The sequence below is a fragment of the Ambystoma mexicanum genome, chromosome 2p (assembly GCF_040938575.1).
Source record: "Ambystoma mexicanum isolate Mex_15411 chromosome 2p, UKY_AmexF1_1, whole genome shotgun sequence".
Classification (NCBI taxonomy): Eukaryota; Metazoa; Chordata; class Amphibia; order Caudata; family Ambystomatidae; genus Ambystoma; species Ambystoma mexicanum.
In genome coordinates, this window is record NC_090923.1 from 353,889,450 (window position 1) to 353,909,916 (window position 20,467).

Consider the following 20,467-nt stretch of genomic DNA (forward strand, 5'->3'; position numbering starts at 1 on the left):
TCGATTCACTGCTGTATGGTGAGTTTGCTGCTTCTCTGGTGTGCTGGGTATTGTGACATGGGGGCCACTTTACAGCCTGCATGAATTGCTGTTTTCAGGTTTCCTGGTGGATTGGTTTGGGTCCGGGTTTTCTGGACTGCTCGCTTTTGCATTGTGCGAGATGGGGTCCTGAAATCGAAAGGTAAGAACCGTAGCCAGAAAGAGTAACGCAATGCATTGTGTGATGAAGATTGCCACTATAAACATCTATGCCACAGGAATTGTTTTTGAGGACATCCCCCGCACTCCCAAATCTGACTTCCTCTATCTGGGGCAGGGCTGGCTCTGGTTTTTGTTGTGATGAGACTGCTGCCCAAGTGAGAGATATGTCCACCCCCCTTGATAGTTTCATGACCCTGACCCTGTTGCAGTAAGTACTGATGGTTTAAAAGAACTGTTCTAACGGAAAGCACAGATTGAGATCTGTGGACACTGGACTGCTACTGACCAGGCAAAGCTGAAAAAGGTTATGCCCCAACCCCCTTTTCCCCTTCGCTTGACCTGACACAACCAGTCGATTTGCAAGCCTTCAACAGTGTACTTTGCCAAATCCTTGCTTGACATGGTCACTCCTCAGAGGCAGGGTCTCATGCACATGACATTTAACTAACGGAAAAATGAGACCTACAATTACAAATCCTGACCCAGAGAGGAGCTATAGAGAATACATTGCCCAATGCACTCCTCCTTCATACATCTAAATTAAGTACAGCCAATTCATTATACATTGCCACTGGTATTACTGACATTATCCATCGCCAGAGCGGGATGCTCGGCTGTAATGGAAAGGGCTGCTCTGAACCAGGCAGCCCCAAGCACTTGTCTTTCAGGCCCTCATTAATTTGATTGGAGATGCTTCTGTCACTTGTGTAACTGAAGGCCACAAAACCAGCAGACTATCACAACTGGGTCTGCAGTGCCAGTGTGGGGTGTGGGCATCAATGAATCATGAAGAAACCCTTCCCATACCTTCATTGAGTACTCGCAAATAGTGTCCAAAATGATCCTAGAGACTTTCTCAATTTAATTTTCTTCCCTCATCCATAAAACCCCTTTCTCTTCATAATGGAGCTCTCTGGAAATTTATTTTTTTGCTGTTACTCTGTATGTTCTACGTGGCTGTTGTAGTGTAGCCTTGTCTTGTCACTGGCCTGGGTGCTTGCTGTAATAATGTTGGTGCATGAATGCAGCTCAGGAGAATGTTGGGTGGATCTGTGTGTGAATGTTCTGAGAGTGTCGGTTGGGAGCCTGAGCTAGGGATGGTTGTTGGCCGGTGGGTGCACTCCTTTGTTACTTATGTTTATACCCATCCATGTTCCTGTCAGAGTCTATACGTGACTGTACATATATACAAGAGAAACTGGAGTAATGTTCATAATGTACATATGTAAAATAAAGCCTTGCCTGGAACCAATCTAGACTCCACAGCAGGTCTGTGTTTCAGTGATGCATCCTGATGTCTAGTGAAAGGCTTTACAGCAGCGGCCCCCCTCTTAGGAGTTTGCCATGTCTGCAACGTGATTCGCTTTTAGATTATAAAATAGTCTTTATTTTAAAAAATAAAGCTGGAAAACCTCCTTTGGACAGATTTGATTGTTCATTTAATTTCTGTGAAAATGCCCTCTTCTAATCACTTAAACTGGCTTGAACATTCATTATTTTAAGGGTAATATTTTACTAACCTTTTCTGAAATGTGTAACCTATTTATTTCCAGAATCTTCCAATGCTTCTCTGTTGACCAATGCAGAGAAAATTGCCACCATTACAACAACGCATACCCCTCAACAGACACCAACGGAGACCAGGTAGGCTAGTTTGCACATAATTTAAAAGATCCAGTACAGGAGTTTAATAAATTGTCATAAACAACAAGTGGATTGCAAATGTTTGAATGTGCATATACTTGGCCACGCCTGCTGCTGTCATTCAAAACAGTGCAAATAACTTGTGGTACTTAAACTGAAAATGAGATCCATACTCCACGTATGTATATAGTATATGTGTGAATCGTTAAAGGACAATATGAAGGTGAATCCGCATCCTGTTTAGGGGCCTGTTACCAACTGTCCTCTAAAATTACTCTTTTGCTGAACTTTGGGACTTTGAACGTTTAAATTCTGTTTTCTGTGTTTGTTTCTTTTGGTTATGGAGTCTGACAAACTCCATAGGCATCATCTTTTACATTGTGTCACACCTCACCTTCAGTGCACAGGCACAGGGAAGTCTTCCAGATTTCCCAAGGTTTAAATACCTTCTCTGGGATAAACTGTTTCCCAGAGCAGTAAAGTGAAATTGACTTTACTTACCGGTGTAACTCTCTAGCCCCAGCACACACCATCTTGCAATAGTGCGGGAGGGGTTGCTTAGTATCCCCTGTGTCTAGATGCTCATGTAACCTTTTTGTTACCCTTTCCTCACAGAATTGCTGGTGGCAGTGGTTTCGTTTGAACTACCATGGTTTGCATTTACCGCGGATGTTCGCAGCTTCGGTAAAGCAACCGCGGGAGCCATCTTTTTCAAAATGGTGCAGAGCCATCTTTGACAAAATGGTCCCCAGTCGTCTTTTTTTTTGCCATGTCTTTGTGGAAAGGTCCTTCTAGAGATTTTCTCTGCGTGCCAAAAAAGGTTTAGTCTCTTTGTTCATTTTGCCTTTTGGTGGGATTAAGGAGTGTCAAGTCCGCATCTGGCTCTAGTGTCCCCTGTGCTTAGTTACATAGGAGACCCAAATGCACTCCGTGGTGATTGGCTGGCTGACTGTCCGGCAAGGACAGCCACCATACTGGGTGAGTGACAGCTAGGCCGGAATGAATGGGAGAGAACTGAATAAAAGGCGAGTCTTTTGGCTTGGAAGGCAGAGTCGACGACTGGACGAAGGAACCGAAAAAGAGCTTGAAGAAGACGCCTGCTGCAACTCCTAGACCGTTGGTTTGCCCTGTGAAGCCCTGCTGCAGTGCCGAAACGCCAAGTTTGCATTGATAAAGAAGCCCCTGCAAGGATGACTTCTCCCTTTGAGTTGATGGGACCAATCAACTCCAAAGTAAGCCACCTGGAAATCAATCTCGGAGCTGGTTGAATTTCCAGAGTGCCAGGGAGAGGAATACCAGATTGTGTGCGCTGGTTTTAAGCTGGCCTAAAGCTTTTGGAAGATCCTCCGGACTCCCAGGAAGCAGAACTGACCAAGCCTGAGCCCCCTCAGCAGAGTGTGGGACCCCAGAAGCAAGGACAGTCCATCTTCACAGCCAGGAACCGCATTGTTGCTGTTTGCAGTAGACACGAGAAGCTGAAACTGCGAAACAGCCACTGAAAGTGAAGTTTGCCGGTTGCAAGTCTTGACAGTCCCAGTGCATTGCAGGAGTCCCCCAACATCCTCCCTCTTGTCCCCACGACTGAGGCCCAGGAACAGTGAGATCTGCAGAGCTGCACAGGAACAGAAGTCATCAACTGCATCTTTTCTTCTTTACTAAGGTACTGTAAAACAAGTCTAAGAGAACTTGCCTCTTACCGTGGAAGTGCTTGTAACTTCTGCAACTCACAAGTCTAATCAGCTTGTGGCCCTACATTAGATTCTTCTTTTTTTATCAAAGACTCCTAAAAACTTGTGCAAAGTCTTTTCCATTTACTTACCAGAAGTGCTTCATCCTATACAAGACTTTTGCCCATTGACTTTGGCTTAGCCTATTGAATTGTATGACTCTTCTGAGAGGATCTGAAAGTACTTGCCCTGCTTAAGAATATTGGTGATCTCTTGTGTTCTTATAACCTTTGCCTTTTACCAACTTTTAAGAGTGTTCTGAATGCCAACAGAAAGATGTTAATGTCCCCAGCACCCTTGGTATTGAAGTCACCTGTGGGTGTAGGGTGTCTGTGGGCCATCCCAAAGGGTCTTGTCTGATTCAGAATCTGAGTGTACAGTATTGAAGTGTATTTGTGTGTTACTGTTATATTGCTCCCTTCTAAAGAAGGCTTTATAACTGACTGATAAATTCATAATTGTTTATGCAAGAAACCTTGAGTGTAAGTTTATTTGAATACCTGTAACTGTGAATCTTTGTGTTACTGCACTACTGCTCACATTTCCCCTGTTGAGATAAGCTTGGCTGCTCAACACGCTACCAACACTGTGTAGTACTAGCTTATACCAAAGGTTGGGTTTGCCTATACCTGTAGTCATAGTTGTTTGTACTGTTCCCAGAGAGTACTGCATTCATACTTTGCCTTACACTTGCAGTGGTAAGTGGATATTGTGTTTTCTTGGGTTGTCTATTTAGCTCACCAAGGGACATTGTCTGTGTATACAGGGGTACCATCTGCTATCCCTTAGCTGCTACCCCACCACTGCTTCTACAGGCTTTGTTTCATGATGTCGGAGGCAGTCTCTAAGCAAATGTTCCTGATGAGGTCCTTGTTTACTTTCATTAATTTACATCCCTTTGTCTTCCCCAACCCTTTATCATCCCCCTGTTGGTATTAACCCGTTGAATGAGGTTAATGGAGTGTTTTAGGCTCTGCTGGGCATCTGTCATGGCGGTCATTGGGAGTGTAAGGTTACAAGATATATAGGTTGGCTCTATCTTGCATATGAAGCATTACATTAAATTGTCTTCTGGGGCATTTGAGGCTACACTTGGCATATGATGGCAGTAACCAGATACACAAAGCTGCACACTACATAAGGGGACTATACCATGCACATGTAGCATTAACTTGTGTTGGATGGAATTATTGGCCCATGTAATCCTGCACTATAATCTAATATTAGCAGCTGGGTATGTGAGTATACATCTTCCATGTTGTGAAAAAACCAGGCGTGTGATGATTTAGCTGACATTGAACAGCATTTCTGGTGCATTTTACACAGCACTGGCAACATGATAGCAACATCTGAATATTTTGGCTGCTCCTTGCATATTATGACTATACCTGGCATTTGGAACTGCAACAGGGAAAGGTGGCAGCCTCTGTATATGGGAAGTGACACTTGGCATATAATGGCAGCACTGTAAAAAAAATTAGGTTGTATTCAGCATATGACTGACGTATAAAGGCAATGTTACTGGCATATGTTGCTTCTGCTGGCTGTGTATACCATACTCTTAATATAAACCCACTCACACCACATCAAGGCAGGACCGTAGGTAAAATGTGATTGGTGGTGTTAGGGCGATGTATTGATTGTATGCTTAATCCCCTCTCCTAGTGAGGCCCCCAGCACTGTTTGCTGGACCTTTTTCTTTTTCTCCTGAAGGATGGGGAGCCTTTTTCCCCCTCATTCCTTCTTACATTCTCTAACCATGGGAACTTTGTTTTTGTTTTACCTATTTTTGAGTCTTGCTTGCCTCCATATCTCATAAAGTCATGTTACATTTTTGCAGCAAACAGCACCCTCTGTGCAGTTTTGCTGGCGACCCTTTGGGTTCTCCTCTTTTATAGTCTAATTTTCCTTAAGAACTATTGTTCTTAAGGAAAAGAAACTTTACCTTATGAGAGATTAGCACACCCCACCATATGTGGAGTGATAAGGGGATACCTAGTATCCCCCTTCTCTCTGAATGACTTTTCGGTCACAGTGACAACCCTATAGATGTGGCTGGTGGCAGTGGACGTGTTCTACCCACTTCTGTTCTATTTTCTATAGCTGGCTGAATCCCCAGCTCCGGTTATCCACAAAAGTGTCACTTATGTTCTAACATGGTGGCTCCCTTGTCTGCTGATGTGCCTGAATGGAACCAGTGCCCACTGAGGGGTGGGGGTGCTGGCTGTCTGGATTGGATAGCCACCCGCCCCTTAATGTAAACTGCAGGGAGAGTTTGCAGAGGAGTGGATGGAAAATCTGAATAAAAGTTGAGGTTCCTGAGGCAGAATGAGTGTCGCTCACTGGCACAGAGGATCTGAAGCTGAAGACAACCAGAAAGCCTGCAGACCCTTCCAGTAACCATGAAGCGACCACTTCTGTCCTGACCCAGTTTAGTTTTTTATCAACACAGGCACTCCAAGGGAGACTACTTCCCTTTGGCTGGTGGGAGCAACCAGCCCCGAGACGAACTGCAGATAGTGCCATCCCCCAAGGTGCTGTGACCATCCAGGGCTGCAAACCGTGAATGCCAGGCGACCTCTGACCCATTTGCAGTGCCACGTCTTTGCATGAACTAATCCTCCCAGAACTTTGGTGAGCTCCAGTTGGACCTCCAGGGCCACGATCCCACTCATCAAAGTCCCTTCACCAGAGTGCAGTACTGCAGAATCGAGGAAAATCGACCAGGCGGTAACCGTTCACTGTTGGAGCTGATAAAAAGGCGCCAAAACCGCAGACCAACGTGGGAGATCGAAGAAATCATTGCTGAAGGTCTTTTCACACGACTGCTGCTGTCGTCCCATTCAGAGTCCTTCCTTTCTTCACCAGACCGAGGAATCCGGAGACTGTTTCCGTCGCTGCTGCACAGGAAAGAGTCAAGCTGCATTTTCTTCAACCATATGTGGGGCTCAAGGTAGAACTTGCGACAAGCCAAATAATCACTCCAGTGTGACTGGAGTGCATTACCAGGTGTTTGGGTGTCGCCCCCCCATACCTTCTGCCCAGGCTTAACAGCTTGTACACTTTTAGCGAGTCATTTGCAGGGTCCTTCATAATTGTTATCCTACTAAAGCATTTTATTGAAAGTAACAGAAGTATCCTGAGGAACTGTTCCTTTTCTGTGGCTGCATAAGACTATCTGCTCCTATACTACACTGACTTTGATGAACACTTGACTAGTTAATGATTGGACTGCTAAAGCATTAGAAGTCTTGAATAATGTTGCTGAGAAGTAGATCGCTGCTGCTAGTACTATATCTATTTTTCCTTCCTACAGCCTTGAGTGACTTAAACTGACATTTCAGTGTAATAAATGTGGGTGTGTGCCACTACTATTTAAACAAGCCACTTCTGTTGAAGCAGTCAACTTTGAAAAGTATTGCTTATATTTCCTATGTGTATTGGTTAGTCTAAAATAGTATTTACCTACCTTACCTTGTGTATTTAAACTAAATGTATATTTCATTGTAACTTCTAGTGTGTAAGCGTTTCCTTGGGCTAATGTATTGACTGGGTTCATTGTGCTTCGCTACAGCTCACATCCTCCTCACAAGATTAGCCTGGCTGCTCTGCCATTCTACCAATCTTTTGGTTAGTACAGACGTATACGGCCAATTGGGGGACCTGTATACCAAGGGATAGTTTTATAGAGTCTTACCTCCAGGTTAACTTTAGGAAAACTCCCCTAACGGGTATCCCTCCAGCAGACCTACTGTCTGAAGTCTACTTGAGGCCGAATCCTTCTATTTCTGATTTGTGTGGTGAGTGAGGCCCTTTTGCCTCACTTATTTAACTTTGGATGCACTGGTCAATCCCCATAGTAGTCAGTGCAGACAAAGTCTCCCTTTGTTTTTGACATTACATTTTACAGTGTAGCACAAGCCACCTTTGACTGTTGCTGGGACACTGTGTCCCTTTTTGTTTTTAAGTAACATCCCAGTTACTTTTCTAATGTTCTCTGAATAGGCTGTTGGTAGTCAGTACTTTATTTTTCCCAATGCACAGCCTTGCACCTTTGTTTACCACGATAATATCTTTTTTAGAACTGTGTACTGGCTGTTCCATATTGTACAAGACCTGTTCTTTTTTTCCACCACCTTTGTTGGCCAAATGTTCTCTTAGATCGGCAATTATAAAATAAGGGCATGTGATTTCACGCCATTCATGCCATGCCATGCCATTCATTGCTATGTATGTGCAAACTGGCTAAAACTGGGATTTTGTGCTCTGGTCCCAATCCACATTTGATGCCGGGGTATGTCCTGTTGCTGGGCAGATGTTGAGGTGGCAGACCTCACTGATAGTAGAGCCCCACCTTTTTGAATGTTGCAGGCCTCTTCCTTAGCCCAGTCCTAAATCTGCATAAAGGGAGACAACCTGTAGCCGTTCTTGATCAACCACAAGACCAAGTCATCTAAAGACAAAGGGCCACCAGAGACCCGCCAGAGGACTGCTGCTGTGACCAGCATTGTTCAAGCCAGTTACCCCATTTCTGACCTATGCCTTTAAATCTCCTGGGTGTACCTGAACTGGGTGCTTTTATTCTCTGGACTGGTGGGATCAATCGGCTTAAAGCCATGTTCTGCATCCACTGCTGTTCCAAGGTCTGATCAGCCAGTCTGCATTTGACCTGCGCCTGACCTGGACTGCAATTAGCATTGGGCCGCTTCCTACCTCCTCACTGAAAACTCTGCTAGCATCCTCAGACCTCTGCTGCAACCTCGCCAACCTTCTGCTGCCACCTCCCGTCAAAGGGCCTGCTCAAGCATGACAGCCGACAATGCGAATCTCAAGGGAATGCTGACCCTGTTGTGGGTCACACCAGCATCCCCTCCTACTCCTTAGTGATCCTTCTAAGCCACTGGAACCGAATTTGAGTTGTCGTCACTCCGTCCTGTTGTCTTTGCCTGAGCCTGCCCTAACTAGAAGCCTCACCCTACCAGCTTGTGACCCGCCTACAAAACAGCCCAACTGTCTTTGCTCCCGAACAGGTCAATATTACAAGTCACTGAGTATCGGGTTACTTTTCCTCCAATAACCAAATTGACTTAATGAATAAAGGTCATTTTTTCAGAATTATTCAAAAATTCACTTCAGTCTCGTATGGAAGTAAACTATGTATATTTCTCTAAAGTTGACTGGGTTATGGTGAATCACTATGCATTGTGTGGGTCCTTAAGACCGTTTCACGAATTTTAATACATAGTTTGACCCTCTGAGAAATGTCATTCTGGTGCTGTTATGATTGGACAAGCCATGCTGGAAATGTAGCTTAACAAACTATAGGCCCACAAACTATAGGCCCATCATCACCATCCCGTTCCTTTTAAAAATCCTTGACTGAGTGGCTTACTTGCAAATACAGAAGCACCTAGAGGAAAATAAACTCCTTGGACTTAGACAATCGGGTTTCGGACCTAGACATGCAACTGAGACAGCCCTCCTAGATCTCAAGATCCAAATGGATGAGGCGAAGGACAAAGGTAAGCTAGCGATCCTCTTCCTCCTAGACTTATCCGCGGCCTTCGAACTTGTCGACCATCAAATTCTCACTAGTCACCTTAACACAGCGGCAGCATTCTCCACGAACGCTTCTGACTGGGTTAAATCCTTCTCCAGCATGGGGTCTGGCATGGATTCACATGCTCATGAATATTCCCCGTCGTCAGGCTGGGAATCCTCGGTAAAGAAAAAACCAGTATCAGTTTCGTTTCTGATCTGTCTTTCGTAGTAATAACCAATCACTGGTCTCTGCGTCATACTGACCACAGCCAATGACTGCCCTCTACCTAAGCACCGCCTCTGGCAGCCATCTTCAGATTTTTACCGCACGTTCATGTGTTGGGATCCTCGTGCTATTGCTCTCGAGCGTTAGTGCTATTTTTTCACGTTTTTTCTCAAAAACTTCGTTTTTTTTGGTCAAAAGAGCCTCAAGCTCCACCGACTCTCCATCCGATCAACGGGGACCCGTGTCGGATTCGTCTGCGCCCCTCAAGGGTGAAGATTTCGTCGAGCTATGCTTTTGGAGGACTCCAGAAGCTTCTCAGGCCCAGACATGGCCCAGGAGAAGGGAAGCTCGACGCCCAGAAAGCTGTTCAGGATCTGCCCTGGATGCCAGCTGCAGAACGTCTTTAAGGAGGACGAACACTCTTTTGTCTCTACTGCTTACATGAGGACAAGACGCACGTGGAGAAGGACTGTGCGTTTTGCGGCAATATGTCGGAGCGGACCATGAAGGACCGCCATCAACGTCTCGCCAACTGGCTGGAAGGGAAGAGCCCGTCAGGCGAGAAGAAGAGGAAGAAATCCGAGCGGTCTTCTAAGACCTTTGAGGACGCCCCGGCGACGGGGGTCCAACACAAGGCCAAGCACCGCGAGTCCGCTGGCACCGGGAGCGCCTAACGGTCAGGCTCTACGGGCGCCAGGCAGGGCGCATCCTCCCCGGCACCTTCAGCCACAAGCCAACGCTCTGGGTCGGGTAAGAGGAAGGGCGAGCACCCGGCGAAGCTCCTGGAGAGGCCCCGGTCGAGCTCGAAGGCCCCATCGGAGGGGGAGCGAGGCAGTGTCCCCCCCCCCCCTCAAGGATAAGGCGGTGAGTGCACCTAAGGTGGTGAAGGCCTTAATCCATCCGGCCAAGCCCTCTATCGATACTGTTGCGGCGGCCCTGGCTCAGCCTGTGGAGGCTACACCAGTGGTGGCGACCTCGGGGCTCAGAGTCTCCCTGCCACCTCGGAGGGAGTCCTCTTTTGTGCCCATCGATAGGACCCCTGTGAAATCCCCGGCGGGGAAGAAAAAGGGGGGGCAGGGCGTCGTCGTAGATTCGGCTTCAACCTCGGAGGAAGAGCTGATCGAGGTCTTAAGCCACGGCCTTGGCGTGGAAGAAGACCGGCCCGTCGGAATGGATCCCGACGCAGGTGACGACATCGTCGAGGGTGCCGACGGGGCCCCTGATCGCCCGTCGGATTCCCCTCGGCCAGCGCCGCAAGACAACTCGGCGGCCATTTTGTTGGCTATACAGTCCTTATGCTCAGAGATAAGGACGAGACTACCGTTGCCGACGGAGGAACCTCTCCCGTCGGGAAATCCCGAACCGGGACCTTCTGGTGTTCCCCCGCCCAAGAAAAGAAGGATTCACCCTCCACCTCCTTTTCAGCCGTCGTGCCCCGTCCAGCCCTCCTCCCCGTCCACCCGAGGGGATGATACAGGGACTGACACGGCAGCGACGGGTACGGACGACGAGGTATACGACGAGGATCTACCGTCGTCACCTCCCACCAGGGCTTCTCCGCCCGACGAGATTGGATCGTTCCACTCCATGATCGCCAGGGCAGCCGAGCTTTTCCAACTCTGCCCTGAGGAGAAGAAAAAGGAAGGATTCCTTTATCAACGGCGCGATGCCAAGAGGAAGACGGTCCTCGCGGTGCCTCTACTGGACGACATTTGGGATGAGGGCCTCGCCCTCCTCAAGAACCCTTCCACGACGCCAGCTAGAAGAGACCGGTACGAGAAGAAGTACCGGGTCCCGGACGCGGCCCCCCTGTGCCTCCGGGCGCAGCCTACCCCGGACTCCGTCGTCTCCGCGGCGGCCAGGAAGAAAGTGGGGGGGGTGCGGCCTCCACATCGACTTCCCCACCGGACGGCGAGGGAAAGAAATTGGACGCTATGGGACGCAGGGTCATCTCGTCTGCAGCGACGACGATTAAGCGGCCAACGCCTTGGCTATCGTGGCCCGCTACGACAGGGAGCTATGGTACAAACTGGCTCCCCTGCTGGACTTCCTACCGGACGACAAGAGGGCGGATGCCCTGGAGATCCTACAGGAAGGTGAGGTGGCGTCGGACCACGCCATCACTATTGCGACGGACATCGCCGACACTGGGTTTCGCCAGTTGGGCAACGGCATGTGCCTTAGGCGGCGTGGATGGCGCAAGGCTACGGACTTCCGTCCAGACGTACAGACCAGAGTCCTGGACATGCCGTTCGATGGGAACAACCTGTTTGGGAAAACAGTGGACGATTCCCTTCAGGCCATTAAAGCGGACACTGAGACGGCCCGGGCCCTTGGGGTTCTGCAGCAACGACAGACGCCCTTTCGGAGCAGCGGAGGCAAGGGCGCCTCCAAAGGTTCCGGCGGCGGTTTCTCCGCCTACCGTCAAGCGGCCCGCTCGTCGTCTCAGGAGGCCAACAGAGGACGAGGCAAGTCTGGCGGACCCCGCCGTCGTCGCCAAGGAGGTCAAGGCGGCAAAGCCTCGTCGAAACAGGATTGAACCGGCCGTGGGGTCGGGCCCCCACCGAAGCACCTCGGTGGGAGGCAGGCTGGCGAGCTTCGTCAGCGTGTGGGAGTCCATCTCCACCGACCGTTGGGTGCTGGACGCCTTAGCCCGGGGCCACGCGCTCGAGTTTCAAAGAAGGTGCCCGCGCGTCCCCCCCGTGGCCAGGAAAGAGCTTCACGTCCCTCAGCTTCTCCTGGAGGTAAAGGCGATGCTCAGGAAGGGCGCCATCGAACTCGTCCCAAAGAGGCTTCGGGTCTCCGGAGTTTACTCGAGATGCTTCCTCGTGAAGAAGACGACGGGAGGATGGCGCCCCATCCTAGACCTGCGACGTCTGAACAAGTTCATCAAGGCGCAGAAGTTCCGGATGGTCACCCTCCAGCACGTCCTGGGTCAGCTGGAGGAAGGAGACTTCCTGTCGTCGTTGGATTTGGAGGATGCCTACTTCCATATTCCCATCCTAAAGGGGCACCGAAAATTCCTCAGGTTTGTGGTCCAAGGGCGTCACTACCAGTTCAAAGCCCTCCCCTTCGGACTTCGGTCGGCACCCAGGGTATTCACCAAGTACCTTGCACCGGTGGCGGCGCAGCTGCGCCGCGAGGGGATCCACGTCTACCCCTACCTGGACGACTGGCTCATCCGAGCCAAGACAAGGGAGCTTGCCGTGGAGCACACGGCAAGGACTGTCCAACTTCTCACGGACCTGGGATTCTCCGTGAACTACGCCAAGTCCTACCTGGTACCCGCGCAAAACGCACTGTTTCTGGGAGCAAAGCTCGACACAGTGTCCCTTCTGGCCTCCCCGTCGGAGGAAAGGACCAGGTCCATCCTGGGCAAGGTACAGCGGATGTTGGTTTCCGACGCGGCCAAGGTGAGGTCCATCAAGTCCCTCCTCGGAATGATGTCTTCTTGCATCTAACTCATTCCCATGTGCAGGCTCCGGATGCGCCCGTTGCAGGAGTTCCTGGACGCGCGCTGGATCCAAACGACGGGTGGCTTCGAGGAGAGGATCACACTCTACGAGAGTTTCCGCCGAGCGGTCCGGTGGTGGGGCACCCGCGCGCATCTGACGGCGGGCATGGACTTCCAGACCCCCGGCCACCAGGAGACAGTGACCACGGATGCCTCCCTGGAAGGGTGGGGAGCGCACACCGAAAATCTGCACGCGAGAGGCCTTTGGCTCCCGACGGAGAAGTCCCTCCATATCAACGTCCTGGAGCTCCGTGCAGTGTTCTGGGCCCTCAGGTCCTTCCTTCCGTCCCTCAAGGGCAAGGTGGTGAGGATCTTCACCGACAACACCACCACCATGTTTTACATTAGGAAACAGGGCGGAACCAGGTCCCCAGCACTGTCCAAGGAGGCGCAGGACCTGTGGCATTGGGCCGTTGCCCAAAGGATGTTTCTGGTGCCGTTTCATCTGGCAGGGATAAAAAACACCATCGCCGACTCACTCAGCAGGGAGCTGCGCTCGTGCCACGAGTGGGAACTACGGCAGGATCTAGTGGATCGCCTCTTCCGACGGTGGGGCACACCCCAGATCGACCTGTTCGCGACGGCGACGAACTCCAAGTGCCGGAGGTTCGCCAGCAGGTTTCCCCAGGCGAGGAGCATGGGCGATGCTTTCTCATTCCCCTGGGAGGGCCTGTTCCTCTACGCGTTCCCTCCTTTGCCACTGCTAATCCGGCTCGTCAACCAGCTCAAGAGGTCACGGTGCAGGATGATCCTCGTCGCACCTGCGTGGCCGAGGCAGATATGGTTCCCGAACCTTCTGGACTTGTCAGCGTCCCCGCCAATCAAGCTGCCGGTGGACGCGGATCTACTCTCCAGGGAAGGAGGCGCCATCCTCCACCACGACCCGAAATCGCTGAACTTGCAGGCCTGGCTCCTGCAGCGCTAGAGTTTGGAGGATACGACATACCGGCCGACTGCAGAGAGGTTCTTGCAAAGGCCAGGGCGTCCTCGACTCTTAAATGCTACGGACACAAATGGAAGAGGTTCTCTGTCTGGTGCCATGCACAGAAGATTAACCCTCTACGGATTACGGCTCCCCAGGTACTGCCGTACCTTCTGACGCTGGCCAAAGCTGGACTGGCACACGCGTCCATCAAGATTCATCTTGCTGCGATCTCCCGATACACCAGAACCACGGGCCGGACGTCCTTGTGGTCTCATCGTCTGGTGAAAGAGTTCATGAAGGGACTGTTCAGATCGTTCCCGCCGGTGAAGGCTCCGGCCCCGGCGTGGGAGCTCAACGTGGTGCTGACCAAGCTCATGGGACCTCCGTTCGAGCCTCTGCACTCGGCCCCGTTGAAGTTTCTGTCGTGGAAAACAGCGTTTCTTATGGCCATCACCTCCGCACGACGGGTGGGTGAGATCCAGGCCCTTTCCTGCAAGGCCCCGTACTTGACTTTTCACGACACGAGGGTAGTGCTCAGGACGCACCCCTCCTTCATGCCCAAGGTACCGTCGGACTTCCATCTCAACGAACCCTTGGTGTTGTCTGTGTTCTTCCCGTCGCCTTCGTCGCCGGCTGAGAGGACTTTGCACTCGCTGGATGTGGCTAGAGCGCTGAAGTTCTACGTGGACCGCACGAAGTGTTTTCGGAAGACGTCACATCTCTTTGTGAACTTTGGACCTGTCAATCAGGGGAAGGCTCTCTCGAAGGCTTCCATTTCCAGATGGCTCTCCGGCTGTATCATGTACTGTCATCAGTTGGCAAACCGACCGCTGCCTGGCCGTCCGAGAGCCCATTCCACCAGAGCGATCGCAGCTACCACGGCGTTCCTTTCTGGTGTGCCCCTGCTGGACATATGCAGGGCTGCTACGTGGAGGTCGACGCACACCTTCACGAAATTCTACTGCGTCGATCGGGATTCCAGGGAGGAGTCCAGGGTCGGCCAAGCAGTACTGCAAAACCTGTTCACCTGAGGTGAGCCTGGTGAGGAGGTAAGATGCTTAATGTTGAGTTTGATGTAATGCTTAATGTTGAGCCTTTGCCACCTCCCGTGGTTGTGCATGTGTGTACTGCTATGTATTCTTTATTCATGAGCATGTGAATCCATGCCAGACCCCATGCTGGAGAAGGAACAAGTTACTTACCTGTAACTGTTGTTCTCCAGCATGGGTCTGGCATGGATTCACATGCGAACCCTCCCGCCTACCCCTCTGCGGCTCTTCACTTGGTCATACTGCCACTTCACGTGCTTCCAAATCTGAAGATGGCTGCCAGAGGCGGTGCTTAGGTAGAGGGCAGTCATTGGCTGTGGTCAGTATGACGCAGAGACCAGTGATTGGTTATTACTACGAAAGACAGATCAGAAACGAAACTGATACTGGTTTTTTCTTTACCGAGGGTTCCCAGCCTGACGACGGGGAATATTCATGAGCATGTGAATCCATGCCAGACCCATGCTGGAGAACAACAGTTACAGGTAAGTAACTTGTTCCTTCCTTTCCGATCGGACAACCAGAGTCTTTTCCCCCCTCAGCAGACCCATCACCCATACTCTGTTATGTCCCTCAGGGATCCTGTGTGTCACCTACACTATACAATATATTTACAAAGCTACTATTCGACCGGCTGGAAAGCTTGGGTGTCATCTATACCAACTATGCAGATGACAGTGAAGTACTCATCCCCCTCACAGGCTGTTACAACCATGACTCAAGACTACTGAATGATATCTATCTTGAAATCCAAGCTTGGATGGCCACCTACAATCTATGCCTCAATGATGACAAGACTGAGTTAATAATTGTAGGTACTCTGGCACGATTGAACAAACTTGACACCAGGTACTCATCGTTCGTCATTGACAATATAATTTATGTTTCTAAAGGGATAAAAACACTGGGAGTCTACCTTGAGACTACACGTTCCCTCAAAAAACAAGTCAGCAGATCTACAGCTGCAAATCTTATCTACAAGTAATTGCCTAACGTTAGCCAGAGCACTTGCACTGTCCAAACTCGACTACTGCAACACACTCTTCCTTGGCTCCTCTGAACACAACTTAAACAGACTCCAGGTGCTCCAGAATAACTCCCTGAGAGCAGCACTCAGTCTTCCCTGATCCTGCCATATTGCCACTCACATATAACACCAACTGGTTGCCCTTCCGCGACAATCACTTTACGCACTCTGGCCATCACGCACAAATGTCTCACAAACTCAGCCCCGAAATACCTGTCTGACAAAAGTTGTAAACCCCTTCCAGCACGCACCACCAGATCATCTCATGCCCACAACCTGGTGTTGCCAAGATTCAATCTAAAAACAGCTGGAGGAGCCAGCTTCCCAGTCCAAACTGCTAAACGATGGAATTCTATCCCCATCCCTCTCAGACAAGAACCTTCCTTGCTCGCCTTCAAAGCAAAAATAAAAACTGGCTAAGATCCCAGTAATATGCTCTTCTAACCACCGCCTATTTATGCATTGTTCACTGTCTGTACTGTACGGGTCATCCTCACTATTGTATGTGATCTCTTCTACTGCATTCTACATTGTCTCCTGCCTTCTGACCCATCTGCAACCAGGGTCCATCTCGCTATCTCCACACCTGATTGTAATGTAATTTGCTTTTCCTCATCATGTATGTAACCACTAAGTTTCTCAAGCGCCCAGTTACCTCAAGGTTTGGTGCGCGATATAAATAAATACAAAAAATACAAAGAAAATAAACCAGTTTCTAAAATCTGCTTAGAATAAAGCCATCTCATGGAATCCCTATTGTAACTTGTGGGTCAAAAGAGCATTGGTAGCATATTTATGTGCGTTTATATAAATTGGAATACTTTGTAACCAAGTGGATTACTGAACATCCACCATTAAACCAATGACATACAGCTATACCTCAAGATCGAGAACATCCATTGGCTCAAAACCTGCCTCTCGCTGATCCAGTTATGGATGTCCAATGCATCCTTGACGATCAACCCCTCCAAGACTGAATTCCTACTCCTCACCAACACCAAACACCCAGACCTACAGACCTGGCTGTCAACCAGTAACTTCACAACCTAGCTTACCTCCTACGCCAAGTCCCTCTGGTTTCACATCGACAAACACCTCTCCTTCAAGACACAAATAGCTAAGAAAACTGACAGTTCATTATCCGTTCTCCCTTCTGAGAAAAGGCAATGCCTTTCTCCTTCCGGACAGCTTTAGATCCACCATTCAAGCACTAGTCCTAGCAATGCACTGCTCGAAGACCTCCCATCCTCCCTTGTGCCCCTGAAGTATCCTACAGCTGGCTTGCGCCTCATTAAAGGTTTATGCAGATATGACCACATCACCCTGGCTCTCACCGACCTTCACTGGCTCCAACTGCACGCACAAATCACCTTAAGTGATTTTACCTTTTTACCTTTGCTGTATCATCTATAAGGCAGTCACACGCAAGTCGGCCAGCTACCTTGCAGAGAAACTCCGCACCTCTGGTGAACAACGCTCCACCAGAAGCCAGTAGAGTTGCAGACTTGAAATCCGCTGCTGCAAAAAGGAAAGAACCTGAAAACTAGCCTTCTCTGGCTACTGCCCAAGGCTATGGAACCTCCTCCCTGTCCGCATCAGGCTCACCCCCACGCTTCTACAATTCAGAAAAGAACTTGAGACCCATCTCTTCAAGGAGTTGCTTCTCCTAAACACCTTGGCCATCATATTGCAACTCACACCACCTGACTCGCTAGAAGCCGCCTCCCACACTCCCCCCACCCTGTACTGCTGGACCCCTTCTCTGTGCGCCCATGTATCCTACCCCCGCTGTATACTTGTTCTGTTACCCCTGAAAAGCGCTGCGATTAGTATCTGTACTGTTGTTTACCTCTGTAAAGCACTCTGGTGCTTCTCAAAGCTAGGTCCGCGCTCAAATACCATCATAATAATAACCAGGTGATACCAAGTTTGTAATCTGTACTTTGCTACACTCCAGAATTTAATGTTTTCACTTTATTCTGACCGGTTTACAATTGTTCTGTCTCGCAATCCCGGTCTGGACTACATTTCCACCTCTGTTTTCCCTCATTAGCTGAGGTAAGCAGAGCAAATACCTTTTATCTGCACTGGATCAGATGTTGTGTAAATCCATTACATATTCATTGTCAAGGAATCTCCCTATTGTGCACTACATGTGTTTGCAAAAACCTTTTAAAATCCTGTATGAATTTTATTATACCACGATTTTACTCGAATTGATTTCAGTGCAGCTCATTTATCTCTGAAATAGAATCTAAAATGTGTGATATTTTTAGTGTCTTTTACGTTCGGCTTTAGTGCGGTTGGATACTTCACAACTATATAAAAAAAAAACACTGTAGAAACGTGTACCAAGTTTTCAAACCTGACATCGTTCATAATTTTAAATCCACAAATGTCCTCTTTAGATTCTTATATAATTCTATCTGCGTTTGCTTTTACATCTCAGAAGCGGTTTATTGTAACCGTAAATCTCTTCTTATTCCCTGTGTTGTACCATGGATGTAAGTGTGATGCTAGACTTACTAGGAGAAGCAGTGACTTGAGAGGGGTTATAAATGATTGCACAAAAGTTCATGTATACAGATAGAAAGGCATACCTTAAAATGCTTTCATATGCTTTCGATTTTTAAGTAGGGTTGTTGAAAACTTTTGAAAACAGTGAGGAAGCTGTACATTAGTGGGACAGCATTGGAGTTAAGCACCTATTTTGATTAAAGATGGCCACAGAGGGTGGCAATACAAACGTTTGAGTTTATTGCATCATCCAGGACAATCTCGTCCTTTAAATATGCACATGGTAATTTATGTTCACCAGTATGCCAAAGCAAACCGTATATTCTTGTAAGTGGTTGACATGTCTATGCAAAAATAAACGCACAGGTATGTTACCATAATACAACTGGTGTCCAGTTTCCAAAGCATTAACATTTACTTGGAGCTTTAGTCCGGTTATTGCAAGTCTGTTTTTGAACAGGTGATGTACCAACTAAGCACCAGCAGAGGGAGCATAGAAACATTGTCATTATTAATGTTTTGTTCTAATGGCCCTTCAGTATGCAGACTCTTGATCATAAGTTATTTGCATTCCACTTCATGCAACCATCATGCCCTAGTTGATCTAATTAGGTTCACACAGTTTGTTAAAGCTGAACCCATACATGTTAACCTGGATGAATAGACGTCACTCACCCTGATCCTCTTTGACAGACCGTGGCCAAGAGATGCCCTGGAGAGAATAGTGCCAAGGAGCACTGACAATCTGCTGAATTCTTACAGGAGGTCTGGGAAACCAGGTTCCGACCATTCTGTCCTCTCAGAACATATGTAGAGTAGAACGGAAGACAGCAGGATGACCAACAAGAACCCATCGGTGAAGACATCTGCAGAGATTAGAGACTCAAGGGAATGAGTAAGGTATTGAAACACTGGTTAGGTCAAACTACGTTAGTCCACCATTCACAGGGGCCATTTTCCAACGGACTCATCTGCCATTTACCCCACTATTCCGTTCCAAACATTCCCTTCTACAACCTCCAACACCTCTTACACAAAACTGGACACACCAGAAAGCCAATTAACCATGACTGAAATTAATAGCCTAGCCTATGCTGCTCATGATTGGGATCCAGAAACTCTTGGACCATGGTTACAACTCCCGCCCAGAATTTCAGCTACTTCAGGACGCGGAGGCTGGAGTCCAGCAGTACATATGCATTGTCGCTCCATGTGTGGTGACGCGTATGGCACCATTTTATCCTAGTTTCCTTGTAACGCAGAGCAATGCCATCTAGCCCAAGCTCCCCAGCCTTCTTTTGGGTTCACTGTTTTTTTTCCCTACCCAGTCACTTCGCCTCTGCAATATTATGCATGACCTGCACGAACCATGCCACAGCCTCCAGGAGAGAGGCCCATATTTCCAGTCGGTCTTATTAATGGTGGCCATTAATTTCATATCCATTGTTCTACGTTTCACTCAAACTGCAACACTATTTTACAACTTCAAACCTTTGCTAAAGTAGAATAATACCTCTGATCTCTGAACTGCATGTTAATATGTCAATGATTGTCGCTAATGATGTGCAAGTTGCAGTTTACTGAGAGGAAGTAAAACTAAGTCTTGCTGTTTTCATGCTGAATTTCTTACAATTGAATGTTTGTTTTATACAGGAACAACACAAAACCAAAGCAAGAGACGCAATTTGAATTTAAAACTACTCCCGCAACGCAGGTGACCATTGTTCATCCTTTACATTATTGACATTTGGTCATAAATGCAAGTGTCCTTTTAACATTTTTAACAGAATATTCCTACACAAAGAAAAACTGTTTTCTCTACATCTCTCCATCTAGATCTTCCTCCTGAGGTTGATCACATTGCGTAACATATTCCATTGCTCAATTTCGAGATTAGCGTGTATTGGAGTGTAGATTCAGTTCACTTACTCGAGTGTTTGTCAAACTGCCGAACCTGGCCACTGATCGGGATTGCATTCATCCGATCTGGAATATAATTGTGTGTATAGTTATGCTGTCCATTTATCTAGAAAGGTTTGGGGTGACTACTTTGATTAATTGTACTCTTCTTTTCTACCTCATTTTATAATACCTTT

The 20,467-nt window shown here is 48.4% G+C and overlaps 1 protein-coding gene across 14 annotated transcripts in view; it reads left to right on the plus strand.

Annotated features, from left to right (window-relative positions):
* Positions 1–20,467, plus strand: part of MAGI1 (membrane associated guanylate kinase, WW and PDZ domain containing 1) — a 1,848,723-nt gene that overhangs the window by 1,765,673 nt on the left and 62,583 nt on the right. For all 14 annotated transcript variants that reach the window (XM_069643697.1, XM_069643699.1, XM_069643701.1 and 11 more), the window contains 2 exons: positions 1,755–1,845; positions 20,025–20,085. In XM_069643697.1, coding sequence (XP_069499798.1) covers positions 1,755–1,845; positions 20,025–20,085 — 152 coding nt within the window. The remainder of the gene's footprint in view (positions 1–1,754; positions 1,846–20,024; positions 20,086–20,467) is intronic.